The sequence below is a fragment of the Alosa pseudoharengus genome, unplaced genomic scaffold (assembly GCF_046254945.1).
Source record: "Alosa pseudoharengus isolate Yale_2024_CS ecotype anadromous, Long Island Sound unplaced genomic scaffold, YU_APseudo_1.1 YU_APseudo_1.1_scf_11, whole genome shotgun sequence".
Classification (NCBI taxonomy): Eukaryota; Metazoa; Chordata; class Actinopteri; order Clupeiformes; family Clupeidae; genus Alosa; species Alosa pseudoharengus.
Window position 1 is genome coordinate 1,844,579 of NW_027468576.1, and position 26,823 is coordinate 1,871,401.

Here is a 26,823-nt window from a genome sequence, read left to right on the forward strand (position 1 = left end):
AGCACTATGCTTACTGCACTTACAGGTAAAGCTATTTAATGGTGTTTTGTGGGATACAGTGGCATACAGCATTTACAAACAGTGTTCAACCTACAATTCAGTCAATGTAATTTAATGTTTTCCATTCACTATTTAGAATAAATTCTTCGAGGTGTGACTCAAAGTGGGGGCTCATACTGTTAATATTGTTCAAGATCAATGGAGGTTTAATTATAAAGCATTTTATAGTAGCCATTTCCATAGCCTATCCCAGGCCTATTTGTCATCCTATGTGAGAAACTAACTGTAGAAATGTTCCTGCCTGATGCATCACATGTAAGCTCCTCCCTGTGTGTATTGCTTAGGTCTGATAGTGGGCTACAATACGTAAGGGATAATGGATGACACGGCATTCGGTTCACAGAAAGTAATGCACACAGTCAAGGTTTCAAATTTAATTTCAAATTTGCTAACAGGTTCGTTAAACTCCTATGAAGGAGTTTACTTACAAGACGATTTATACAGACAGGTCCTTCACGAAGTATAGCGTTTGCAGACATCTTGAATTTAGTCACGATAAGTCGAGCGACGAGTAAGAATGAACAGGTATGATAAGGGATCAGATTCCAAAAATAATTCTGTGGAAATGCATGGATTCCAGTTTCTTCCAGTAGCAGCAACTGGAATCCATGCATTTCCACGGAATTATTTTTGGAATCTGATCCCTTATCATACCTGTTCATTCTTACTCGTCGCTCGACTTATCGTGACTAAATTCAAGATGTCTGCAAACGCTATACTTCGTCTGTATAAATCGTCTTGTAAGTAAACTACCAGTGCTTTTTCAAAGTTGTCAATGTCTCGTTTTAAATGTCAGGGCCCTCGGAAGTCTACCAATGAAGTGTGGAGATACATTGAGCCTCGTAATGGTGTAAAACAGTGATTTATTTGCATGGCTAGGCCGATGCCGGAGCACCACCATTGTTAGCATCGGCTAACTAGCGCCAGATTTTGGAGTGCAGGGGACAAGCCGAGATGGGCTATGAGACATACGTTCACACTCGGTATCATGTTTCAACACACTTTAGGTCAATATCACACCGGAATTCTCCTTTAACAAGTTAGCAATGAAAATTAACATCCTGCTGGTCTATAACCATTGTAGAGAAATGAAATAAAAATAAATGATTCAGCATAAAACCCTGATACCATGTAATTCTCATAAGAGCAATTAGTAATTACCAGAAAAAAAATACTGTAACACTGAATAAAATAGGTCTTACACCTCTTTCCAGGACTAACGATACACACTGCTTCCAGCAGCAAGGGTTTCATTTACAGGTAATGTGCTCTGACCTTAGTATAATGGTGAATAAGTGCTTTGCTGTTCATCCTTCCACGATAGAAACAGGGTGTCACTACCAGCACTGCATCAGCTCCAGCATGGGCCATCCCTTCTGTCATTTGCACTGTGGCTTTTGTGGCTGGGAAGTAGTTGATGAAAAAGAAAGAGAATATGAGTTTGTAGGGAGAAACAGAAGTGTCTGTTGATCTACAGCTAACGTTGCCTACGTTGCCACTTGAGAAGTTGAACTTTTATGAACTTTCTGCAGTAAGTAATGCAAAGTATTAGCCATAATTCAGATTGTCAGTGCATGTGTGAGTGAAAACAGTCACTATGAATCAGGGGTGAAAGGAGTTTTAAATTATCGCCAGTAAGCTACTACTAACACAACCTTCATCACTTCATATTGTTCATGTCTCTGCAAATCAGCAGAGCTGCCAACATTTTTTTCAGCTTGGAGTGAGATTTGTGAAAGCAAGACACACCTATTATTTACATTAATTTATTTAGTATTAAATGTAGAGCATTCATCAGAACGTTATCTGGCTCACTCTTTCACTCCCCCCCCCCTCTTTGCCCCTCTACCTTTCCTCTCCCAACTCAGGACGTGTTCTCATGTCTTCCTTGACATTTTTTTAATAACACTCTAAATAACAAGTCCATGGGCCCTAATTTAGCAATCTGAAACGCCTGGTCAGAGATGCAAAGTTTACATTAGATTTAACTTTATTGTCATTGTGCAGAGTACAAGTACAAAGACAACGAAATGCAGTTAAAGGCATTTAAAGCGTGTCCAGTCCACATTCACTAATTTAATGGTGTGATTTTGTGATCAGACACCCGGGCGCATTGTTCAAAAGGATTGTTCTTATGTTTCTTAATCAGTCATGAGTGTGTGTTGCAAGGCATAGAAAGTCCTCACTTTAGATAAGCTCACAAAATATCACTATAATATAACTAAACACTTGTAACTCCTGAGTTAATCATGAATTATAGCATTAGGAAGTAGCTTATAAAATATGTATCCTCACCCTAACTAATCATTAGTGCATGTGTATGTAACAACTGTTAAATAATGGAAATATTACTTCATCAACAAAATAATATTGCATCATTTATTAAGTATTAACAATAATTTATAAACATATTTTAGATATAGGCTTATTTACTATGAACAAACAATGTATAACTGTGTACAAATACTTTATTTATGAGAATTAGTATAGGAGCAATGCTTTACAAGTGATGAACAAAGTATTTTGTAATGGTTTGCAACTGGTTTATAATGGGAAAATGATTTCATTTATAAGTGGTTGTTTCATTATTTATTACAGTAAGTATAAATCATGTACTTACAAACATATTTTTTGGATAGGCTGATTTACTATGAACAAACCATTTATAACTGTGTAAACACATGCTTTACGGATGATAAATCATGTATGAACAAGAAATTACCAATGATGAATAGGCCATTAACTAATAAGTAACAAAGGTGTCAGGATCCTGCCTGGATGGAGTGACTTTGTGCCACCCTGGTGGCCACTTTGTGTAGTGTCCTGTGTGTGCTGTGTTTGCCTGGTTCCCCATGTGCTTTGTGTTTACCTGCCTGTCACCTGTCTTGTCTCTGCCCCATCTCCTTATTTGGTCTGTGCTTCCTGTCTTGTTTTCCCTCCGTTTCTGCTTCCACACCTGTTCCCCGTTATTGTCTCGTTGGTCTCGTCCAGTCCTCTGTGTTTCTGTTAATTGGTCTGTGTATTTCTACCCTCCTGTTTCTCTGTTACTTGTCGGATTGCCTCTCTGTTCACCCTGGTGTAGTCCTGTCTGTTGGTGAGTTTTGTCAATAAAGTGTGGTTTTCGAAATTCTGCGCTTGGGTCCTATCCACCTTCCCTGACAAAAGGCTTCATAAATGATGAATTGTGTGTAGTTATTATAAAGTGTTACCGAGTTGTTTAATGATATCACCACCTATAGGTGGTGTAGAGATTGTTTCTATGCCCCAGAATTTAAGTGATTCTGGGGATCCGTGGTTTGTCTGTATGTAGAGCCTTTTGGAATCCTTACAGACTGAAGAATCAGAAAATCGTTGGTTGACAATTTTCAGAAGTCATTACTGCAGTCATTTTGGGACCTGAAAACGGTGTACTATATTACACTAAAAACGCCATAGGCTAATTTCCTGATATCTTGCCGAGTTGAAATTAAAGTAAATCTGAGGTAAAAGAAAATTGAGGAAAAGTTGTTATACAGCATTTTTAGATAGTTCAAATATAAATCCACCATATAACATTTAAATCAGGTCCCCGATTTCTCGGAATTCTTGTTCAAAAATGGATGCCTTGCTCTCAGGTAGGAAAATACTGGTAGATGGGGTAAAAATGTAAACTTATGTATCACCACAAAAGTTTTCTGAAATGTAATGTTTAAATATACAAATGAGGCTTAATCTACTGAAATATATGTGCACAAATTTCCAAACTTGACGCGTACATATTGGATGAAGCCACCTTAAAAATGAGCATTGCTGTTTAATGATATAATAGTAGCCAGCAAGTAAAGAAGGTCTCCATGGAGCTGAACATCATGGAGGTGTTAGCCAGCATGTTGAAATGTAGCTTCGGGAATCCTGGATATTTTGTTTTATCGTCTAATGGCCTCCTTACACCAAACAACTTTGACAAGATTTGGGAAAGATTCTTGAAAGATTGTAGTCTTTTGAGTAAAGCTTGAATGGGGGGGCATTAGTTAAAACACTACAATCTTTCAAGAATCTTTCCCAAATCTTGTCAAAGTTGTTTGGTGTAAGGAGGCCATTAGTAGAGCTGCTTAGCTGAAAAATTGTATACTTCAAAAATATGATATTGAACCATTGTGAATTTTCAACATGGTGGCCGTGGCAGCCATTTTTTAAAGTGGCTGTTTTCAGCAAGGCAGTGGGCGAATATCCGGAAGTGGAGTCTTTGGTGCAGCAACAACGAGGCAAATCCTCAAGTGTATACACTACAAGTATTTTTTGCATGCCCATCTACTCATATGTGGCTCTGTACAAATTGGTTCTGGAGGAATTCTTCATGGAGAACTCACAGCTGAGAGATGTTTGCTGGCAGGCAAAAAGATAGCCACCATATTGACCGTGGAAAATTGTTAACCAAAGATTTTCTGCTTCATACTCTAAGGCTTCCAAAAATATATATTTTTCATAATCCCCCCCAAACTTGAACGAAATTACACAAGGAAACTGACTAGTTTAGCTATTCTTAGTTTTAGTTGCAGTTTCGTTTGGCCTATGTATACCAGCCCATACGGACACTTACACAATAGGTATATGACATGAGTGCTACTGCAATTGATAAATGACGAGAGAGAATATTTCTTCCCGGTGCAGGGTTCCGAAAAATGCTTTTTATTGGTGGAGTTTGAGCACTGTGAGCAGTTGCCACATTTGAAGAAGCCTTGAGATTGATTGGCCAGGTTGTGTGCCAGGTTGTGTGAATTTTAATGTCTGGACAAAGTGGTCTCGAATATTTCAAGCGTGTCTGAAGGTGAATAGTGGGTGAATAGTAAAAAACTCTAAGGGCCGGGTCGCATTGGAGAATGTGCCAATGTTTGCGGATTATATTATATAATATATATAAGCAGTATATTATAAGCAGACACGAGACGATGTTTCTTTGTTTTTTGTTAAAACTAAAGAAATGTCTGTTTTTAGTGCCCTTTCCCAAGCTTGACTGATGTCTGACTTTGCGTAGCCTCTTTGCTCAAATTGGTTTGATAACTGGGCAGCCTTGAATGTAAAGTCTGAGGTGGAGCTGCAGTTTCTTCTTACTCGTAGGAATTGGCCAATTGGAATGTTCTGAATGGTTTGCGGTAGATGGTAGTTTGTAATGTGTCGTTCCCATTCCTATAGATAGTGAGATTCAGGAAACTGAGTGAGTGTCAAATTCCATAGTGAACAAGAGGTAGTCAGTTGTGGAGTTGGCATAGGAATGCATTTAGCTCATCAATTGTGACTTTCCAAATCAGCAGGACATCATCAATGTACCTATGCTACAATGCAATTTTCAAGTGGAAGGGGTTGTGGTTGGAGTTCTCTACATACATCTACTCCCACAAGCTCATGACTAAACAAGCATAAGAGGGTGCAAAGGCGCTTCCGATTGCGCTACCTTGTGACTAGATAGAAGTTACCTGAGTATTTAAAGAAATGTTTAGATAGTATGATCTCCACTAAATCAACTAGGAAATTTGAGGGAGCCAAGATATCCTCCGGACATATAGCAAGGTGTCTATGCAAACCCTATATTTCATTAAGAATGGTGCAATGGCAACATATCAACCATTGAAACAGAGAAGTTCTATTGTTTTTTGGGAAATATACGTTCATTTTGATGCCAGCAACATGTTTCAAAAAAGTTGGGACAGGTGATAAATCACTGCTGAATATTTTAATGATATCATGTACTATACATGAAGTTCCCAAATTCTTACAATTTCATATTGAGGAGCATTTTCCTTATAGTACTGCATCATTTTCCCACACAGTGTTTCACAGAGAGATGACTACCTTTAAGGAAAGATACCCCCAGGGATGTCTGAAAGGAGGGATGGAGAGAATCCCAACTGGATGGACTGAAGGACAGACACATGGCAATGGAAACACAATAACGGGTACAGAATGCACCTGTAGCAGGGTGTGTAATAACCCACATGGCCTGTAAATCCACCAGGCCAAGACTAAATGTGTGCAGATGGTGCAGGTGTCACATAGTGATGGGTAAATGAAGCCTTGAGCGCTACTCGGCACATTTCCCTAATGTGCCGAGTAATATGCCGAAGCTTCGAAACATGGAAGACAAGGAAAACACAGCGACATCTGGTGGTTTGCATAAATTATAGCAGCCACGGACTAGTGAAAAGAATGCCTACAACGTTCAACACAATGCCAAAGCTTCGAAATGTTCTTATTCATTACATTAAAAGTGTTGCAAGAAATAAGCATTTCTGTTTGTCTCAATTCAATACAATAAAATACGATTAGGCAACATAATCCCGTCCCTGAAAAATAAGTCCTGCGCAGACCTCTACCGAGGCCTCATTTGTCATCAGTCACATGATTTTTATGGAAACGACACAAGCCTCGAACCGGGGCTTCATCTGGCACGGCCCTTTCTGCTTGAAACAAGCTCCGAAGCCTCGCTTCATTGGGCACATCACTAGTGTCACAGTACACTGGGAGTACCTCTGATGAGACCCCAAGCTTGGAGAAAGGGTAGCTCCAGTTGATGAAGAGACTGACACCATCTTTGAAGGGACAGCTAAGGCAGAAGCTGATTGATGCCTCCAGAATATGACATTGTCAGCCTAGCAGCTGAAAGGTATTCTTCAGGATTGTGGCAAGGCCACATTTTACCTTCTAAAGAACTCCTATATCGGTACTTCAGTCCAGAAAGGAGGAATCCCAGAGGAGTCAGGGTGCTTTGAACACACAGGTGTGGTCACACAGCTTATCAGAGCCAGGGAAAATAAGAGAGGCCGGGTGGTGCTGTGGTTAGACCTTGAAAACACGTATGGAGCCATACCCCACAAGCTGGTCAAAGAGGCACTGAACTGGCATCATATCCCGAGCGGCTTCAGAGAGCTCATCATGTACTACTACAACAACTTCAGTCTGAGAGACAGACATGGAGCTAATCTCTGATGCCTTGAAGCAAAAACTCACTGTTCCTTGGGAAGACTGAATGTGTGGCCAATGGTGTTTGATTGTTGAAAGACCCGAAACACCCGATGACCCGGGAGACATCGCTCATGATTAGGGTTGGGTATCTTTTGGGTTTTATCTGATACCGGTGCTGAATCAATACTTTTAAAACGGTACTTGTTTTTAAAACAAAATGTCCAAACCATGAGTTTTATATACTCTATATATATATACTCTTTTGATCCCGTGAGGGAAATTTGGTCTCTGCATTTATCCCAATCCGTGAATTAGTGAAACACACTCAGCACACAGTGAACACACAGTGAGGTGAAGCAGACACTTGTGAGAAGATTGCGCCCCTCCCTCAATCAACAGAGTGCAGAAGTACTTGTAAACGCCTATGTTACATCCCGCATTGATTACTGCAATTCCATCTTCTCTGGCATTCCACAGAAATCACTCCACCGCCTCCAAATAATCCAGAACTCTGCAGCCAGGATAGTAACAGGCACAAAGTTCACAAGCCACATAACACCTGTACTGCTGCTGGTTACCAGTTACCTAGAGAGTCCAGTTTAAGATCTTACTGTTGACATAACCTTGCCCTGCATAACCTTGCTCCCAATTATATCACCGACCTCTTGGAGAGCTACACCCCTTCCCGCTCGCTGCGATTCTCATCAGCTGGTCTGCTCAAGGTGCCCAAGATGAACCTCAGCACCATGGGAGAGAGAGCGTTCTCCCACACATCCCCAAAGCTATGGAACTCACTTCCAAACAACATCAGGCAGTGTGAATCCACTGCCCAGTTTAAAAAGGAACTAAAAATCTCTTTAGACTAGCCAATGGACTGTGATATGACTAAATTTTTCTCCTTTTTTTCCTTCTATTTGTTTTATCTGTGAAGCGACCTTGGGTGTCCTGAAAGGCGTTTTTTTTTTTTAAATAAAATGTATTATTATTATTATTATTATTATCAGCATGATTGCAGGCATCAGAATTCAAAATGAAAATATATATTTTTCATAAAATAGTACAATTTCAGTTTCAACATTTGATATGTTTGCAAAAGTGTCCCAACATTTTTGGAAATAGGGTTGTAGGAGAAGTAGTAGTGGTAGTAGTAGTAGTAATAGTAGAACTTCAGCAGGGACGTGCACAGGAATTTTGAGGGGCAGTTGCTCTGAAAGGGCCCCCCCCCCCAAATAAAAAATAAAAAAAACAACTCCCGGGCTATATGAAGGAGTGAGAATAACAGGGTCTTATTAAAATATATATACACTTCTATATCAGGGGTGTCCAAACTTTTTGACTCAAGGGCCACATTGGGTTTTGAAAATTGGCCGGCGGGCCACACAACAAAAAATAATGTGTGTATATATAACGTTTTATATATTTAACTCCCATGCGTTGAGTGCCAAAAACGTAATATTACGTTTTTAGCTTTTTTTTTTTAAATTACGAAACTAGACACTCTAATACACCTTATATGTGATTTTGGGAACTCTGTGATGAATTGAAATTAAATATATGACGATCGTGAAACTCATGAAAACGCACAATCTGGACATTTTATCTGGACATTTTATCATAACTCGGTTGCCGCTTTGGGTCGAATCAGTGACGCATGCACGTCAGCTCAAAACCAGGCCATTTTCGTGGGTCTATCACTAGGTGGCAGTCTCGCCAGGTCTCGCTGATCACTTCCCGGAATGTTTACAGAAGTAAGTAACAGGCAACACTTCATATTTCATGAAAGACGTTATATCTCCATTTCTAGAAAAAAAACAGCTATTTTGATGAAAACTAGCCACTGTTTAGCTTGGGATTTCTCAGGAACAGAGGCATGTAGAAATACACGGTTTGCACCCACCGAGAGCTTAAAGTCTCACCTTTTAATCATCTATTCTACGTGTTCATAGCTATAACACAGAATATGCTGTGGCTGTACAAAAATCATCAACAATGGTCTAGATTGCTGGCACTCTAGGACAAAGCTCCCGAAAACAGCTTGGCACTCAATGAGTTAAATGACAACGTAATTTTGTTGTAGAAAATTAATTTCTAAAGAAATAATGTTAATTTGATGTTGTTTAATTCATTTATAAATGGTGCACTGTCACTTTAAGAGTCTTTTTACAGCTCCACCCAAATATAGCCTGGTGCTGTGCCTATGGTTGTGCCCTCTCACAGTTTATAAGTGGTCAGTAGTGGGAACGTTTCCTTTTAAGGTAGATATCAATGACAAGCCAGCTGGAACCTGCCGCGCTCTCTCCCTCTCGTGCATGCACGCTCAAATGCGTTCCCAATTTAATGGAGTAGCATAACGTAGTTAGATCTGCTGCAAAGGAGATACTATGTATCTCAATGTAACAAGCTGTTTTGACATTGACATTGTAATCGCTCTCTAAGAAGAGTGTAGAGCAGTTTGCAGTAGCCTAAAGTTACTCACAACGTTGTCTATCGCTGGAAAAAAATAGCGAGCGGATTAAAGTGCGTGGCGGGCCAGATCTATGATAAACTAATAAATGCTCGGCGGGCCAGACTAAAGTGCGTGGCGGGCCGCAGTTTAGACACCCCTGATATATATAGAAGTAAAACACTGAAATACAGCACTCAATAACCTTAACTAACAACACAGAAAAACATGCCTTGAGTCATGAAAATCCCTACATCAATATCCCTATCAAGTCACTGATCCGGTAGGTTTCTCCAAATTTGGGCTCATCATCTGTCCAATTACATATTTTTGTTATTGCCATTATCATTATTATTTTAATGCCCACTAGTGGTATTTATGTTCTGCTCAGGCAAGACCTTTGAAATGATAGTCTATGTTTTTTCAGATTACAATTATTTAGCATGCAGCTCTTTAACCCTGTACTTTCTATCATGGTCCTCTCATCTCATATTTGGTGATCATCATCACTTAGGCCTACCTGCCCTAATGAAACATTGCCATTAGTAGGCTACAATATGAGTCTGATTAATTAATCAATTCACTTACACAGTGTCATGTCATCTTTATCACAGAAAGTCTCTGTCTCACCTGCTGGTTGGCTTTTTCACAGCCAACCCTGCAGTGATGTGCTACCCTTTGCTGCCTCCCTGAATTGTCTCTCCCTCTCCTGAATCCGCCTCATACCCAAAATAGTGATAGGATTTAGGCATTTAACCATTTTGAATAAAATAATTAATGTAATGCATTACTTCCATCATTCATCCTACTTGCTAAAACAAAATGTGAGAAACTAACTATCAGCATACATGTAGCTAGTTTGCCTAATGCCTACCAAAACGGGCTGCTTGTCTGCGAGCTATCTGTCTGATTATTTAGGCTAACTCAGCCTGGATTGATAAAGATTTTAATTCATTTTATAAAACTTGATGATGATGATCGTTCGTTTGTTATACATCACAAACTCACTTTTTCCGACAACATGGTTTCGCGGCAATCTCCTTCTCCCTTTAAGGCCGCTCATGCAGGCTCAGCTCAGGTGCTGGTCGCATGCAGCGCTGCAGCCACGTAAACAGTTTCCCCTACTGACTTTCACTTTCGGTGCCCGAATGGAAGTGAATCAGGCTTTGCGATTCTTTTTATCTAGGCCTACGTGAAATTCTGCATCCATTGTACGATTTAGGCCTGTTTTTTTTTTTTTTTTCCCTCGGCAGGGCAACGTGAGTCGAGAAGGGCATATGGGCAGTTCCCCGAGCAACCCCCCTGTGCATGTCCCTGAACTTCAGATTCAGAGAGAACAGAGAGTAGGGAGAGCAAGATATAGAGCAGTCTTACACTCGCAGCCAGATCCAGCTATTAGCAGCTTGCTATTGGGAAGAATGTCTCTGACCCTCTTGACCACTTCCAGACGTTCGTTGACTGTCAGGTATTGGTATTCTCCATTAGAACCTTGTACCACCAAGCCTAAAGAGGAACAACAGTGGATGCAGTACATTTTATTCAATTCAATAGTGGCATAATTATGTAAATCAGGGTTCCATTTAAAATATATATCTTATCTTTTTTTAATTTAATTTATTTTTGGATTGACAGACAACATAATTCAAAAGATAAGATGTTATTTCCAACATGGTCATTGGTGTTAAGACATTTCACAAGACAAAAATATTTAACAAGCCCATCTGAGATTTGAAATTTTGATGGAAAGTGTCAAACTGATATATACATTTCTGGCTGGATTATTGACTGAGCTTTTACTGCTTCACTCGGAGATGAGCAGCAGTCCTACCCTCCTTTTTTTGCATCACTTGCAGTTTGTTTTTAAGTTTATCTGATAATCCACAGGCTAAACATGTCAACAAGACAATGGGCCCTATCATGACAGTCTAAAGCACATCGTCACTCGTCAAAAGCAAATTTAGTAGGATGTCCAGTCCACATTGGGAGTGTTTTCGTTATCAAACGTCGACCGCATGGCGCAACATCCTGTTCCTAGGTTTCTGAATCAGTCATGGGTGTGTTTGGGGCGTAACGTCATTTAAACCAATGAGAATGACATCTGCCATTCCCTTTAACGGCGCAAAGCGCAATGTCAAAGAATGCATCAGTATTTTGACAGTCAACGGCGCATTTGAAGGAGGCTGCATGCGAGACCGTATGGAATAGTCATTCCACTAAACCATGCTTTACTAAAACCTAGCCTTCACGCATTTGCACTCGTATATTATAATTTGAACTCATTGGCAAAGTGAAACTAACTTCACCATGGTGTCAGTCAACGACAAGACAGTTATACGCAGTAAGTTACTTTCACTATTGACACTATTGAAAACATAGGCTGGAAAAAGCAACACTTAACCTAATATTTTTCGAATGACTGAATAAAACAACGTTTATCCTGCAGAGGAGTTGCTTATATCTTGTGATAGTGCGTCTTCAGCTGTGCTCTCGCCTAATCACTTTTAACCGTCATTACCAATTTGCAAATGCATTGTGAGATGTATTTTGTAATATCTTTATTCTAATTATGTTTCCCATTGTAGTCTAATCGTGTAATTTCTAATGTTTTGCATGAATCTGCGCTGGTTTTTAGACAATGCACCAGGTCACTCCCTAGGTTGTAAATTGCCACACCCCTGGGCGCATTGTTTAAAAAATAAACGTGCAAAATAAGAAAATAAACTTTGCGCCGGGTGGAAAACAAGTTTTTAGCCGTGCGCCAGGGTGCAAGATAGGGCCCATTGAATCAGTGATAACACCAGTAGTTGCCAAATGCCTTGTCCTACGAAACAAAAGTTTCAGTTTACTGTATGAGTTTGTATGTGTGTGTGAAAAATGGGCCTTGCAGCCCACGTCCACACAGGATGATGGCGACAAGGATACACTGAGGTTGGGTGGTGATGGGGTGAAGACACAGCAAACGTGGATTGTGGTGAAAAGTGCAAAAACAAAAATGAACCCCCAGGTTTCTCAATTTCAAATGGCACGAGCACAATTGACCTGTCGCTTAGCGCCACCCTTAGAACGCTGATGAGCCAATGACAGTCCAGCCTCAAGGGGACTCGGACATCAGCTCGGACAACTCCATAGGAAACAACAGGGAGGATAGCCTGGTTAGCGCCACCACTTCTCAATGAGACGTGGTCTGGGAACCAAACGTTAATTTTCTCGTATTTGAAAAAAATGCCCAGATCCGTTTATTGGGTGCCACGTGTCTATCAAATGCGTCTGTGCATAGCTCATCATCGTCTTGCTTTCCCCCTTGTTCTGAGATTGGTCGCCTATCTCAGGCGAAAATTTGCTCCATGGTCTCCAGGCTGCCTTAACAGCGTGAATCAAATCGCGCGCAAGGCAGCATGGGAACACCCAGGCTACAGGGAGGAGGCATAAAATGACAAATTAATGGATATTTATGGAGTTTATTAACTCAAAAAACCCTGACGGATATCCATGGTCAAACTTTTGCATAGGGGACGTGTAATACTGATAGCCGGTACCCCGAGAGGCTAGAAAACGGGGTATATTTTCATCAACAGTAGCCTACAGGACGTCTCTCGCGTTTGCAACAGCTCGACGTAATGTAGGCAACAACGTAGGCACAGGTTCCCTGTTAAATCCCAAGATGAAAATGCTCATTAACCAACTATTATATTCTTACTACATCAAATATTAATGTAACCTAACATATCTTAGTATCAATCTTCCACTAGCTAGCTAGCTAGCATTAACGTCAGTGGTTTTTGCACGGTGATTTGCATGGCTACGCAAGCCCCATTTACCTAAGTTTATCTTTTGTGCAGATCATATTATCAAAATCAGAATCAGCCTTCTTGGCTTGGTTTGCGTAAACTAACAAGCCCCACCCCCTCCATGAAAATCAAAGGCTACATATTCTCAGCTGACTCGTCAAAAAGTGCGCACCACCTTATTATTATCTGCAGGTGTGTGACTTTTACTTACGTGCACATGGCTGCAAATTGACTTTTAATTTATGTATTTTCGGCCTTGGGCATTTTAAAATATGGATGTATGGTGGTTAGAAGTGTAAATATCAATTAGAAACCTAAATATATTTATAATTATTAATTTAACATTGAACGCAGATGCGCCAATCACAGCGCATCGAAACGCAACCTCCGACTGAGGTCCGACACTTTGCTCACAGAGCCCCATTGACTGCAATAAGGCCTACCGATTTTTTCCTGTTTCGAGATTATTTTGTGGACAATGGTTAAACGTTGTGCCTGGGGCACCTGCAACAGTGACACTTGTTACACATATTGATGTCAATGGTGCATTTTGCCCATGTTCGGGGTGGAAAGTGAAAAAGAAAGATTTGCATAAGACAAGTCAAATTGATGTTTTTAAAAAGAAAAGATCATGGAGAATAAAGAAAAAAATATTAAAAAAATCTTTGTATATTCCCACAAGGTGTTTGGGTGCTCTGAAAATGAGAACCAAAATTATTTTTTAGACTTGTAAGGTCTGCTGTTCAGACCCTGAAGGAATTTATTTTCTGTTCATTGTTTTTTGTGAGAGTGTTAAGAGTGATAAGTCTACTTATCTCAGTAAGGAAAATAAATCAAGAGCCTATGTTGAGTACAAATATGTCTTCTGAAGGCTTAAACAGAGCCCAGCCAAAAACTTCAATAAAATGTATATCAACTTTGAGGGACAGCTATGACCATGCAGGATTATTCAGACCAAATGTGACGATTTTGCTACATACTATTCCTATTTATGTACCAGCATGCAAAATTTGAGCCTCCTACATGGTTTAGTTCTTGCGCTGTGGGCTTGTGAACTTTGACAAACTAGATGTACCGCAGAGCGGTACAAAATATGACCGCCGCCCAGTCCAGCACATTTTTTCCACAAAAAGAAATCGCGCTGAAAGGCCTATATGATTCTAACTGTCTCACTAAATGAGATGCATTATCCACACTCAATTCTCACTGGTATCTGCTGTACCAAAACATGATTAGTTCATAGATTTCACATGTAAAATTCATTTTATACAATCCCACCTCCATCTTGCCTGTTCATAATTCTGAGAAATTCTTGATTGTTTGTGTTATGTTTATGTTTATGTTATGTGTGTGGGTGTGTGTGTGTGTGTGTGTGTGTGTGTGTGTGCTTGTGTGTGTGCCTGCGTATGTGCCTGTGCATGCAAGCGTACATATGTCTACTGTGTGAGTATGTGTCATACGTATGATTACTGTGAATGTATTGTGTGTGTGTGTGTATCTGTTTGTGCACATGTGTGCACATGAAATGGGTTAACATGACCCCTGGAGGCAAACATACGGAAAAAAATGGTCATCCTAGGCCCTACAGTTCTCAAGATATTCACAGAGAACTGTGTCTGCCCTACCCTCCTTTCGGGGGGTCCAGTCCAGCGGGGGGGCTACAGATCAAAACGAAAAATGACGGTTCCATGCTATCCATGTGGGGGTACATGCCCACCAAGTTTTGTGTACCCCGGTCTTTCAGTGTCCCGGGAATCCTTGTTGGTGTACGTCACTAAATGTACACATAAATTATTTTATTGTAAGGCCCCCCATGAACGAAAGTACACAAAACTTGGCATGCATTCGGAGGGTGTCATAATGATCCTACACTTTTAATTTCGTGCAGTTTTGACCTTGTCACCCAGAGATATTGTGATGAAAACACCTAATTTTTTGCTTATTAATTTTTAACTAGGTGGCACTATACATGAAATAAGTGGTAATGGGATGGGTTGACATGCCCCCTTAAGACCAACATACATAAAAAAGGTGGACCTCCTAGGCCCTACGGTTCTCAAGATATTCACAGAAAACTGTCTCCGGCCACCTACAGGCCAGTTGGTGTATAGTAACATAAATTAATTTATTGTGTGGCCCCCCATGAACGGAATTCCACGAAACTTGGCGTGCATACAGAGGGTGTCATAGTGATCCTACACTTCCAATTTCGTGCAGTTTTGACTATGTTAGGTCACAGATACCTTCGATTACAACACCTCATTTTTACTTTTTTGTGTTTAACTAGGTGGCGCTATGCATGAAATTAGTGTTTATGGAATGGGTTGACATGGCCCCTTGAGATCAACATACAAAAAAAAAATGGTCCTCCTAAACCCTACGGTTTTCGAGATATTCACAGAAAACTGTGTCTGCCCTACCCTCCTTTCGGGGGGTCCAGTCCAACGGGGGGGCTACAGATCAAAACGAAAAACGATGGTTCCATGCTATCCATGTGGGGTTACATGCCCACCAAGTTTCGTGTGCCCCGGTCTTTCAGTGTCCTGGGAATCATTGACAGAAATTTGGGCATGCGAAAAAGAAAAAAAAGAAAAAAAAAAATCTGACTAAACCTATATGACCGCTTCGCTGCGCGGCGGTCATAAAAAAAGAGGCCGAACAAAATCGACACCCCCCTCCCCCTGTGAAACTGGCTGTATCTTGGAAAGTATTGATCTTACATAAGAGTAATTTTACAGTGTGTCTCCTGGGTAACATAGGTACACCTGGTAATTTTTTGAGACCTAAGTGCGTGGGCCCTGGTTATATTTGACGTGGAATGACCCTACGTGGACGTCCTCATGAACAGCTGAACCCTTCAAAGATTGACAGGCACGTCTTATATAGCAAGCTTATAGCTAAGATGACAGCTCCGGCTTTCATCTTTGGTAGCCTAAACTCCTCTGACTAAACATGTTAAGTTAACGTTAGCTTTGTTCGTGATCCAGCCAACTTGCTAACGTTAACATGTTGGTTATATTACAGTCAACCTTTTGAAGGTAGTTGTCTGAGGGGGTAACATTAACGTTACCTCGAAGGCAACGTGTGATACTATTTTTATTATTACTATTTTAGCACTTTGTCAATGGGAAGCCCAGTCCCCAGTACCCAAATCCTGTGTCAGCTGCTCCTTATGGTAGAGGAAGTGCAGTCAAATGTCGACCACCTCCAACTGAGAGGCGAGTCCCATAAGCAAATGTAATGTTATAGAAAGACACAATAACACAACATAAACATAACCGTCTATATTTTCTGCTTAAATATAAGATGGCATGGACAAGGGACATGCAATTGTATGTGATGAGTTGAGGATTCTGTTAAAAGTTCAAGCTGTAATGGTTAATAACAAAACAATAAATAACAATAAAAACATTTATTATGATAATCCACAAAACTCATTTTGATGTGATACATCAACAATTTGCATTGATAAAACACCACATATGGTATTTGCAGAGTCAGTTGAGATCTACAAGGCAGTTCCACAGACATCACAGAAGAGACAGCAACAGATCATCATTGGTGGATGATAACACTAAACAGGGGAGCACCACGGTCTTTGAAATGGGTATGTGTGTTGGTGTTTTTGACAGTGTTGGTGTTTTCTAACTGCACAGGGCTGGTAGGGAATACTCAAAAAAGAACCAGTCTAGTTTTGACATTTTTCCCACATTTCTGCATCAAAATGAAAGCGCTCCATGCTCCAGTCACTGTCACACTTCACAAAAAAGTCACACCATGGCTTCCCAGTTATCCCCATCTGTCGAATAATTTGTTAGTAGTACTCATGATTATGTTTGAGGCTGTAGGTATCACCACTGTGTAGCTGTTTTGTACTGGGCACTTTATTTTCAGAAGTCCATAGCTTTTGTCATTGCCGCTCTGAAGGACTTTCCTGTCAGGAGATGTACCTAAATGGGGGGCGTTGGGATTGATGACAAAGCCACACATTTGGTCTTGGTTTCCTGTGACTTTAGTGTATTGGGATGCAGCAACTGGCTCAAGCTCCAGGCCTCTCTTCATGGCTTTGATTAGCACTGTCTTCTTCTTCTTCTTCTGCATGTTGGTGGCAAGCTGCTCAAAGTCTGCTTTCCTGGAGTACACTCTCTTGAAAGAGGATGAAGTAAGATGAGGAGAGCGGACACGATGCCAGACGTTGTTGCTGCTCTGCAGTCTGGTTTCTTTCTCCAGTGCTTCTGCTTCAGACTTTGAGACTCTCATCTCATTTTATCATTCCATATGGTCTTTTGTTCGGACTGTACAGAAACTGCTTGGCTGCGGTGGCAAAGGGAATACTGGGAAATCATCAGTAGGGTTTGATAAGGAGGATATTGGCCAAGTGTCCAATAGTAGGAGCTACACGCAAAAAAAGATAAAAACATTGTTGCTGTATGTCTGTAAATCATTTACATTGTTTTTCTATCCTTTGTGTATAAAACACTCATTTTAATATTTAAATTCTTATATTTCCAGAGTCCAGAGGACCAACCCCAGATGACAGAAACACAGGAGGAAATACAGTAGAAAGATTGAAAATTCAACTTGCTCAAAAAGAAAAAGAAAACAACTTGCTCAGGGATAAGCATCCAGGCTCTGTACCCATTAACACCAGAGACTGTGAATACAAGCAGTGTCTCAAACTACTTCACATACTGCACTGGGTTGTCCTTTTTAATACACTGTGCTCATTGCTCATTGCCTTTTCATCAACAGACTCTTCTTGTACTCATGGAATAAAGACAAAACTTAGTTTTCAAATTCCAAATTGATGTGCAAGTCTTAGCACTTTAGTTAACTCATGGATCAACTTCCTGTATGGCAGTAGTGTATCTATTTGGCCACACAGAGACAGCATCACAGAAAACATGTCAGACGTATTCAAATTACAAGTCTGTCAACACACTTAAGTGTCTAATAGCCTGTGATCCTTGTGGTTCTGTTATATTTGTATCATCACAGAATCAATTTCTGATTAGGAGATTTTCAGACGGTGTGGAATAAAAGATCTGCTGAAAGGTCTACTGCAGTGTGGATACCTGATGAGAGGTGATGGGCTAATGGTGGACAAGGGTTTTCTCATTGAAAAAGATGTGAAGGAGCTTAGCCTTAAACTGAACATTGAACAACAAGTCAAATGTTCAGATTCAGATGTTAAATTGACAAAAAAAAATAGCTAAAGATGTCCATGTGGAAAGAGCCATAGCAAAAATAAAGAAATTCAAGATAGTATCTGGCAGGATCCCAAATTCTAGATTAGGAAGCATAAATCAGATATGGTTTGTGGTGTGTATGCTATCAAATTTCCAACCACATATCATTAAGCCATAGGCGAACCATGTCTCTCTCTGTGTCTGCCCCTTTTTTTAACTGTGTATTTAGATTGTTTCAACTGTATACAAAATGTTTGCATGTCACACAATTGTTAAAAACCTTTCACTCAAATACCATGACCTAATGTGTAAGAACTTCTCCCATCTAGTGTTTAGGGATTATATTGCAACCTAATAGAACTACTGTAGCCGTCACACATCAAAAACACCCAATTCACACCAAAGATCCGCGTCGAAACGAAACCGTCGCAGAGGGAGAGTGGTGTGAATTAAATGGTGCACGTTGTTGCCAGCTGTTGCAAGCCGTCGCAAAGCATTTAACGTTACCATATCTAGTCACAGCTCATCACGTTGCGAATCTACCTAGATGATGGCCCTAGTTCCAGACTCCTAAATAGGTGTGTCAAAACATAAACTTTTCTCTTTTGTCATTGCTTGTGTGTGATGCCAATGAAACACACTTTCGGACATGGAATAAATCATTTAATTTTGCCTGTTAACCGAGCTAGTTAGCTAACGTTAGCACAGTAAACTGAAAGTGAATGGGAATGGCTAGTGATGTTCGCTAGCTAGGTAGCAGCTAAGGACTTTGGTTAAACTTGTACATTGTTGCAAACTAACCTGAAATAACATAAATTCAGCAACGTTGTGGTAGTCTGCTAGTTCTAGCAAAACTATGGTAGGTTAGTTTATCAATTCTCTCTGGGTTTAGAGCCTTTGAACAGGTGGTCAGAGCTTTGCTGAGACAGTGACAGATCACGAACAAAGTTATTTTTTCTCTTTATTTGTTTCATTGGAAAATACAATGCCAATGTCGGAATGTTAGGAAGACATGTAGCTTGTAGAAAATGGGTTCATAACTTACATCGCTGAATGTAGGGAAATTCAGCAGATGAATCCAAGAAAGTTTTTTCATTGCATGCCAAAGACGGCGCTGTATTTCACAAATGTCCCCCACTGCTCACCGTTATTTTAAAATGGCGCACGTAGATGGAGCGTTTATAAACGCTATGTATATGTAAATGCCAATTTCTAAGCCCATAGGTATGCTTCGAATTGGTGGTGGTTAGGCTTGGGTATCGAATATCGAGTATTGGTTGGAACCGGGACTATATTTGCGATTTTCCCGGAATCGTTCAAAAGTTTAAATTTCGATTCCTAGTTTCGATTCCCAGTCCGCCGACCGGAAGAAGAAACGGCTGAACACCAACGAAGATGTGCATAGTTCATAGAATTAAAATTCATGGAGAAGGTCAGATTATTTCATTCAGAAAGCAGGGTTCCCGCGGATCCTTAAATACAAAACCAAATATCTACAGCCAGCTTCAAAAGCAAGTAGCCCAGACCCTAAAATTGGCCATTTATAGCTTTGAAGGTAATTCACACACAATTATTTTTCTTTCGCCAAAATATATTTAGTAACTTCTGTAGACATCCAAAATGGGGTGGGGGTTAAAATTAGTAGGAAAAAAACTACTAGTATTTTTTTTATCTAATTTAGGCTATGTGGGAATCTGAAACAGCAACATCTGAATGTTATCAAACTCTCTCAGTACATTGAAGTTTTGTCATCAGTGTTGCAAACTATTTCAAATGTAAAGTAGCTAAAGCCGGGACTTCCGATTTGGCCATGCGGAGATAGGCTGCGTGTAGGCTGAGCCCAGCTTAACTTTTCATCTAAACCTTTAAAAACGCAATTTTCGGCATTTAGACTTATAAGTACAAGACTCGGGTTGAATATATCACTATTATCGAAAGGATACCGAAACTTCAACATGAGTAAGCCAAGGACTGCTTCTACAGCACATTCATCAACACGAACTAGCGTTGCTGGCAAGCTAGCTAATATGGTGAATGCAACTGCTGAAACGACTTCAACCTCAGACGGTGTATCCATGAGCCAGCTTGTGACCGAGCTGGATAAACAACGAGCTTCATTGAGGGAAGACATTTCTGCTTTAATCCAGGAATCTGTTGCCACACTATACAATCTTCTGTGAATGTACTCACAGAGACTGTCAATAGTTTTCAGGCACGATTGAACGCTACCGAAAGTCTGGCTGGAGATAATTTTGCTGTGCTGCACACAGCCGAAAAAAAGATAAAGCTGCTAGAGGAACATAATGAGATCCTGCTTAATAGGGTGGATGATCTGGAGAATCGCTCTCGAAGGGCTAACCTTATGATACTGAATGTTCCCGAGGATAGCGAGAAAGGTCAGTCCACTATACAGTTTGTTTCGGAGATGCTAATGGAAGTGATGGGCGAAAATGTTTTTGATAAGCCACCAGAACTTGAACGAGCACACCGCTCTCTCGGCCAAAAGCCTCAGGATGGTAAACCTCCACGTCCCTTCGTGGTGTGTTTTCACCGGTTCCAAGAGAAGGAGAAACTACTACGGTGGGCCCGGACGCATGAGGTAGAGTTTAATGGAACGAAACTTTGGATATACCCGGACATGTCGGCGACTCTGGCAAAGAAGCGTGCGTCATTCAAGGACGTTAAACAACTCCTCTATGAGAAGGGCATAATATTCCAACTGCTCTATCCTACACGGCTTCGGGTCCAGTTCGACAATCAGACATTCAACTTTTCTTCACCCGAAGAGGCTCAGAAGTTTTATGATCGCCAGATCGCCAAACGCGATTAGAATGGACTATGTAGATTGGTAGTGGCTTCGAGTGGACATTTTCTTCTCCTATAAAGCAGATGAAATTGTTAATGTTAGATCTGTTTTTGTCAATTTCAGTTTACTACACAGTGATGTTAGTTTCAGAATTGTGAACAAACATGGGCAGGGTGACTTTTTTCCGAGGGGTTACATGCCAGTTAGGCTAATATTGAGGTCCTCCCACTAATTAATAGTTTTTTTTTTTACCTAGCCTATATTTTATTTCTCTTGGACACAATGGCTGGCAACTAGAAACTGTTTTTCCCTGTTTCTTTCATTTGAGTTTATATCATCCAGGCAGCATGTTTAATTGTGGTTTTAGTTCATCAACATTATACAGCCTAGCCTATTCAGCCTGATTGTCATATTTTGTCTTTTTAATTTATTTAGCCTATTGAATTTTTGAGTGGATCATGTTGAATGCGTTTACTTGTTAAAGTAAAACAATGGGAGTAGGCCTAGTCTACTGTATGAGGATAACAACACAAAGAGTGGACTATTGGGAGTTCAACCATAATAGGGCTGCGGTTCGTCATTGTTCCGTTGATGAACCTAGTGTTTTTTTTTATTTCTAGGGGTTCTGAGGGTATGGGTTAGCCGAGATTGTTTTTTGGGGTTTTGTTTTGTTTTTTCCTCCCCCACCTCCCCCCTCTTGCTATGGCTCTGCAATATAGATACAAACTTTACTGTCACTTTATTATGACCAGTTTAAGATCATCATAGGAAGTACTAATATGTCTGGAGGGTCTGCGGTCCGGTTTATTAGTTGGAACGTCAGAGGAATGAATGGACCAGTGAAGAGGGCCCGTGTATTTTCATATTTGAAAAAATTGAAAACCGAAATTGCTTTTCTACAGGAAACACATTTGAGCGTCCAAGATCAAGTTTTGCTCCGGAAAAATTGGGTAGGGCAAGTGTTTCATTCCTCCTTTGGTAGTCGGGCTAGGGGTACAGCAATAATAGTTCATAAAAAGACACTATTCACAGCTTCTGAAATAATCTCAGATCCTCAAGGACGTTACACTGTGGTATCAGGCAGGCTTTTTCACACACCTGCGGTGTTAGTTTGTGTTTATGCTCCCAACTGGGACGATCCTGACTTTTTCAAGAGAATAATGTCCTTATTGCCAGATCTGAACAATCATCGCCTAATATTTGGTGGGGACAAGAACTGTGTGATGGATATGTCCTTAGACCGGTCAAACCCTAAGGTTATACCCACATCAAAGATGTCCAGGGCTCTCTCAAGTCTCATGACGCACGTTGGCTGTGTTGACCCATGGAGATTTTTTTCCCCAACAAAAAATAATTTTCGTGTTTCTCTCATGTACATCAGTCTTATTCGAGAATAGACTATTTTTTCATTGATAAGTCTCTCCTCTCTTCCATTAAATCTGTAGAATATTCAGCAATTGTAGAATCTGATCACGCACCTGTAATACTGGATATTAACTTCACACTGAATTACAGTATTCCTCAAGACCAGTCTGGAGGCTGAACACAGCCTTACTTTCAGATACAACATTTTGTCAGTTTATCTCCAAAGCAATAAATGATTTCCTTTTAACTAATCAGAATGACACCATATCACCATCAATATTATGGGAAACATTAAAAGTTGTTTTGAGAGGCCAAATAATATTGTTTGCAGCATCACGTAATAAAAACAGAAAGCAAGCACAGGAAAACCTAATCAATTTCAAAACTTGATAATCAGTATTCTAAGACCCCCACGGCAGAATTATATAAACAAAAACTAAATCTCAAAGGCCAGTATGATATATTGTCTACAGAAAAAACAGAATATAACCTGTTGCGGTCACGTGCATTTTTTTTACGAACATGGTGAAAAGGCAGGACGCCTTCTTGCTCACCAGCTGAGGGGCAAGTCTGCATCTCGTCTTATACCGAATATCAGGAAAAGAACTCAAGAGTTGACAGTAGACCCCCAGGAAATTAATAATACCTTTAAGGACTTCTATTCAGAATTATACACAACAGAATTCCCCACTGACACTTTGTACATGGAGGAATTTTTAGAAAACCTGAATATCCCAACAATTTCACAAGATCAATGCGAAAACCTAGAAAAACCTCTGGATGGGCAGGAAATTGAGAACTCAATCAGGGAAATGCAGAACGGAAAAACTCCTGGACCGGACGGTTTTCCAGTTGAGTTTTATAAAAAAAATTCCTCACAGTTAACACCTCTGCTTCTTAGCTTGTTCAACCATTCATTTGAAAAAACAGCCCTCCCGCAGAGCCTTACAGAGGCGCTTATAACAGTTCTGCTGAAGCCTTGTAAAGATGCAGCGGACTGTAGTTCTTATAGACCTATATCTTTGTTGAATGTGGATGTGAAGATACTCTCTAAAGTTTGGCTGCTAGAATAAATACAGTTATATCAGGTTTTGTTAGAGGGCGTCATTCGTTCGTTAACATCCGTAAGCTTTTAAATGTACTGCATTCTCCGGCGTCTGGGGATGCACCAGAGGTGGTTGTGTCCCTAGACGCGGAGAAGGCGTTTGATAGGGTCGAATGGGGCTACCTCTTTCATGTACTGACTAAATTTGGGTTTGGACCAAAGTTTGTGTCTTGGGTTCGACTGTTATATTCTTCTCCAAAGGCTGCAGTAGTCACTAACAAAGTACGTTCCCAGTTTTTCCCTTTATCCAGAGGAACCCGTCAGGGTTGCCCTCTCAGCCCATTGCTATTTGTTTTAACAATAGAACCTCTATCAATAAAGCTTAGAACCACACAGTCTATAAAGGGAATTAGAAGGATGGGTATAAGATTTCTTTATATGCAGATGATCTTTAATTTATTTAACAGATCCATTATCTTGTACACCAATGATCTTGAAGATTTTGGGGGACTTCAGTATATTTTCAGGATATAAAATTAATTATTCAAAAAGTGTGTGTTTTCCTATCAATGCTGGGGCTCACCAAATTCGGGATGCAGACTTGCCCTTTTGTATTTCTAAAACTGGGTTCAAATATTTGGGAATTCATGTCACAGCTACATTTTCTGGACTGTATGGGAGTAACTTTACTCCATTACTTGAGAAATTAAAATCTGATCTCCAGAGATGGAGTACTATTTATTTATCTTTGGCTGGGAAAATCAGCTGTATTAAGATGAACGTGCTGCCTAGATTTCTATACTTATTTCAAAGTCTTCCATATTTTCTTCCAAAGTCCTTTTTCCGCTCAATAGTTGAGTTTTGTGTGGGGAGGTAAAACTGTAAGACTTCGTAAAACATTCTTCGAAAGACCTAGGCAGAGAGGTGGGCTTGCTCTCCCAAATTTCATGTTTTATTATTGGGCAGCAAACAAAAGTTCTATTTTGGTTTCAAGCTCCTAATACGGACTGGTGCAGGGCAGAGGCCCGTTTTGCAAATTGTCATCTCTCACTGCATTGCTAACGTCAAAACTCCCTTTCACAAAACTCACGCTTTTCCTCTAGCCCAGTAGTAAGTTCAACATTGAGGATTTGGATGCAATTTAGACAAGCATTTCGTTTAACTGATCTTTCCATGCTTAACCCTGTCTGTAATAATCATCTTTTCCCAGCCTCCAGACTGGATGACACTTTTAAACAGTGGGAACTCATGGGCCTTACTACATGTCAAGACTTTTTCCATAGAGAAGGTTTCCCCAAGCTTCACTGAACTGGCAAACAAATTTCAAATTCCAAGATCTAGCTTTTTCAGGTATCTTCAGATTCGTCATTTCATTCAAACAAGCACCCCATCATTTCCTCAATTACCTAAACCTTCACATATGGAGGATATATTATTGATTCCTCTGACCTTGAGGGGTCAAATTTCTATCATTTACAATTTGATTATGTCATTTAATAATGTGTCCATGGAGGGAATTAGAACAAAATGGGAAGAGGAATTAGGGACAGGCATCTCCGATGCGGTGTGGGACAGAGCTTTGGGCTGGGTGAATGGAACCTCCTCTTGTGCGCGTTTAAATTTGATTCAGTTTAAAGTTCTACACCGCATGCACTATAGTAAGGCTAAACTAGCCAAAATATACCCAAATATAGATGACATATGTGATCGATGTGGACAGGACCAAGCGAACCTTCCTCATATGTTTTGGTCGTGTCCGAGGCTTGGGGAATTCTGGACATCAGTGTTATGAAGCCTTTGATTTAGATTTGCAACCTAGTCCCATAACAGCTATATTTGGGGTCCAGGGGAGTGGAGATTTTGTAATGCCTAATAGCAAAGAGAATTTGGTTGCTTTCGCAACTTTAATAGCAAGGAGAAGGATACTGATGGAATGGAAATCAGAAACACCGCCAAAGGCGTCAGTATGGCTATCTGACATGATGATGTTTATAAAAATTGAAAAGATTAAATTCTTCCTCAGAGGGTCGACTAAGAAGTTTTTCAAAACTTGGGACCCCTTACTGACTTATTTTGAAAACCTTACCGTAAAGTACAAATTTCACACTGACAGCTTTCATTTATAGAGCCTCCTTTCCCTTTTTATTTTTTTTGTTTGTTTTGTTGTTTTCTTTTCTTTCCCTTTTTCTCGGCAGTAGGGGTGAGGGGTGGGGGGGGGTAACAGTGTCTTTAAAAGAATTGTAATACTGCATTGTGATTTACACTGTACTTAAAACAATAAAAATACGATGTCAAAAAAAAGTAGCTAAAGCCAGCTCCAAAAGATGCTAAATGTCGCTAGATGACGTCACACGCTAATTTGCACATCAATGACGTCAGCAACCCCCCCCACCAAAAAAAATAAAATAAAATAAAACATGATGGGCCTTTGATTCCCTTTTACACCCGTTTAATAATAATAATAATAATAATAATAATAATAATAATAATAAATATAGCTGCAAGCAGCAATGTGGGGGCCAAGCAGTGCGCTATAGCAGGAATGACATTGCCATGCCATGAGCAAGCACTCACAGCAAGTGACAATTTAACCTTACGGCAATGGCTATATTTTGGATATATTTAGGCTACATACAGTAATTTAGGCTAAATGTCACTCGGACAGACCGACAGAATTCTTTTTCCCCCTCAACCGACAGTCTGTCCTGCATTGACAACATTGAGACTACAGAGCCTAAATGAATGCTATAGGTTTTTCTAACTTGTATGCTCGATTTAAAACTATCTGCTTTGCTTGCTTGTGAATAGGGTTGCCACATTTGATTTGAGAAAAACCAGGACAGGGGGTGGCGGGGGCCAGGAGGCGGGGCATAGGCTACCACTGGCATTAGTGTAATAATAAATACAATGCTATTATATTTTGTTTGTATCTTTCTTTGTTATATTTCTAAACACACATTAAAATTAAGTTAATAATTAAATATAATAAAATAAAAAATAAGGAAAAAATATACATTATAGCCTACATTTAGGCCTATACTGTAGGCCTAGGATAGCTTTTAATTTAGCAAAGAACGTTGCATGGAACAGATAGAGGATATGTAATTCAAATCTAAAAACTATTCCTATCTCTAAAAACCAGAATTGCAGCAAAGATTGGGCCTACTGGTTACAATAAGTGTAGGCCT

General features: G+C 40.1%; 1 protein-coding gene and 1 long non-coding RNA gene across 4 annotated transcripts in view; one reads left to right on the forward strand and one right to left on the reverse strand.

Annotated features, from left to right (window-relative positions):
- The window catches only part of LOC143116570 (uncharacterized), a 29,462-nt gene extending 11,213 nt beyond the window's left edge, over positions 1-18,249 (forward strand). The window contains exons 2-4 of one of the 2 annotated variants that reach the window (XR_012985859.1): positions 5,868-5,993; positions 16,726-16,837; positions 17,743-18,249. This is a non-coding gene — a long non-coding RNA (uncharacterized LOC143116570). The remainder of the gene's footprint in view (positions 1-5,867; positions 5,994-16,725; positions 16,838-17,742) is intronic. The other variant, XR_012985860.1, reaches the window with a different exon arrangement.
- The window catches only part of hoga1 (4-hydroxy-2-oxoglutarate aldolase 1), a 138,506-nt gene that overhangs the window by 81,701 nt on the left and 29,982 nt on the right, over positions 1-26,823 (reverse strand). The window contains exons 3-4 of one of the 2 annotated variants that reach the window (XM_076277743.1): positions 10,817-10,945; positions 1,336-1,463 (exon numbers count right to left, since the gene is read on the reverse strand). In XM_076277743.1, the coding sequence (XP_076133858.1) occupies positions 1,336-1,463; positions 10,817-10,945 (257 nt within the window). The remainder of the gene's footprint in view (positions 1-1,335; positions 1,464-10,816; positions 10,946-26,823) is intronic. The other variant, XM_076277744.1, reaches the window with a different exon arrangement.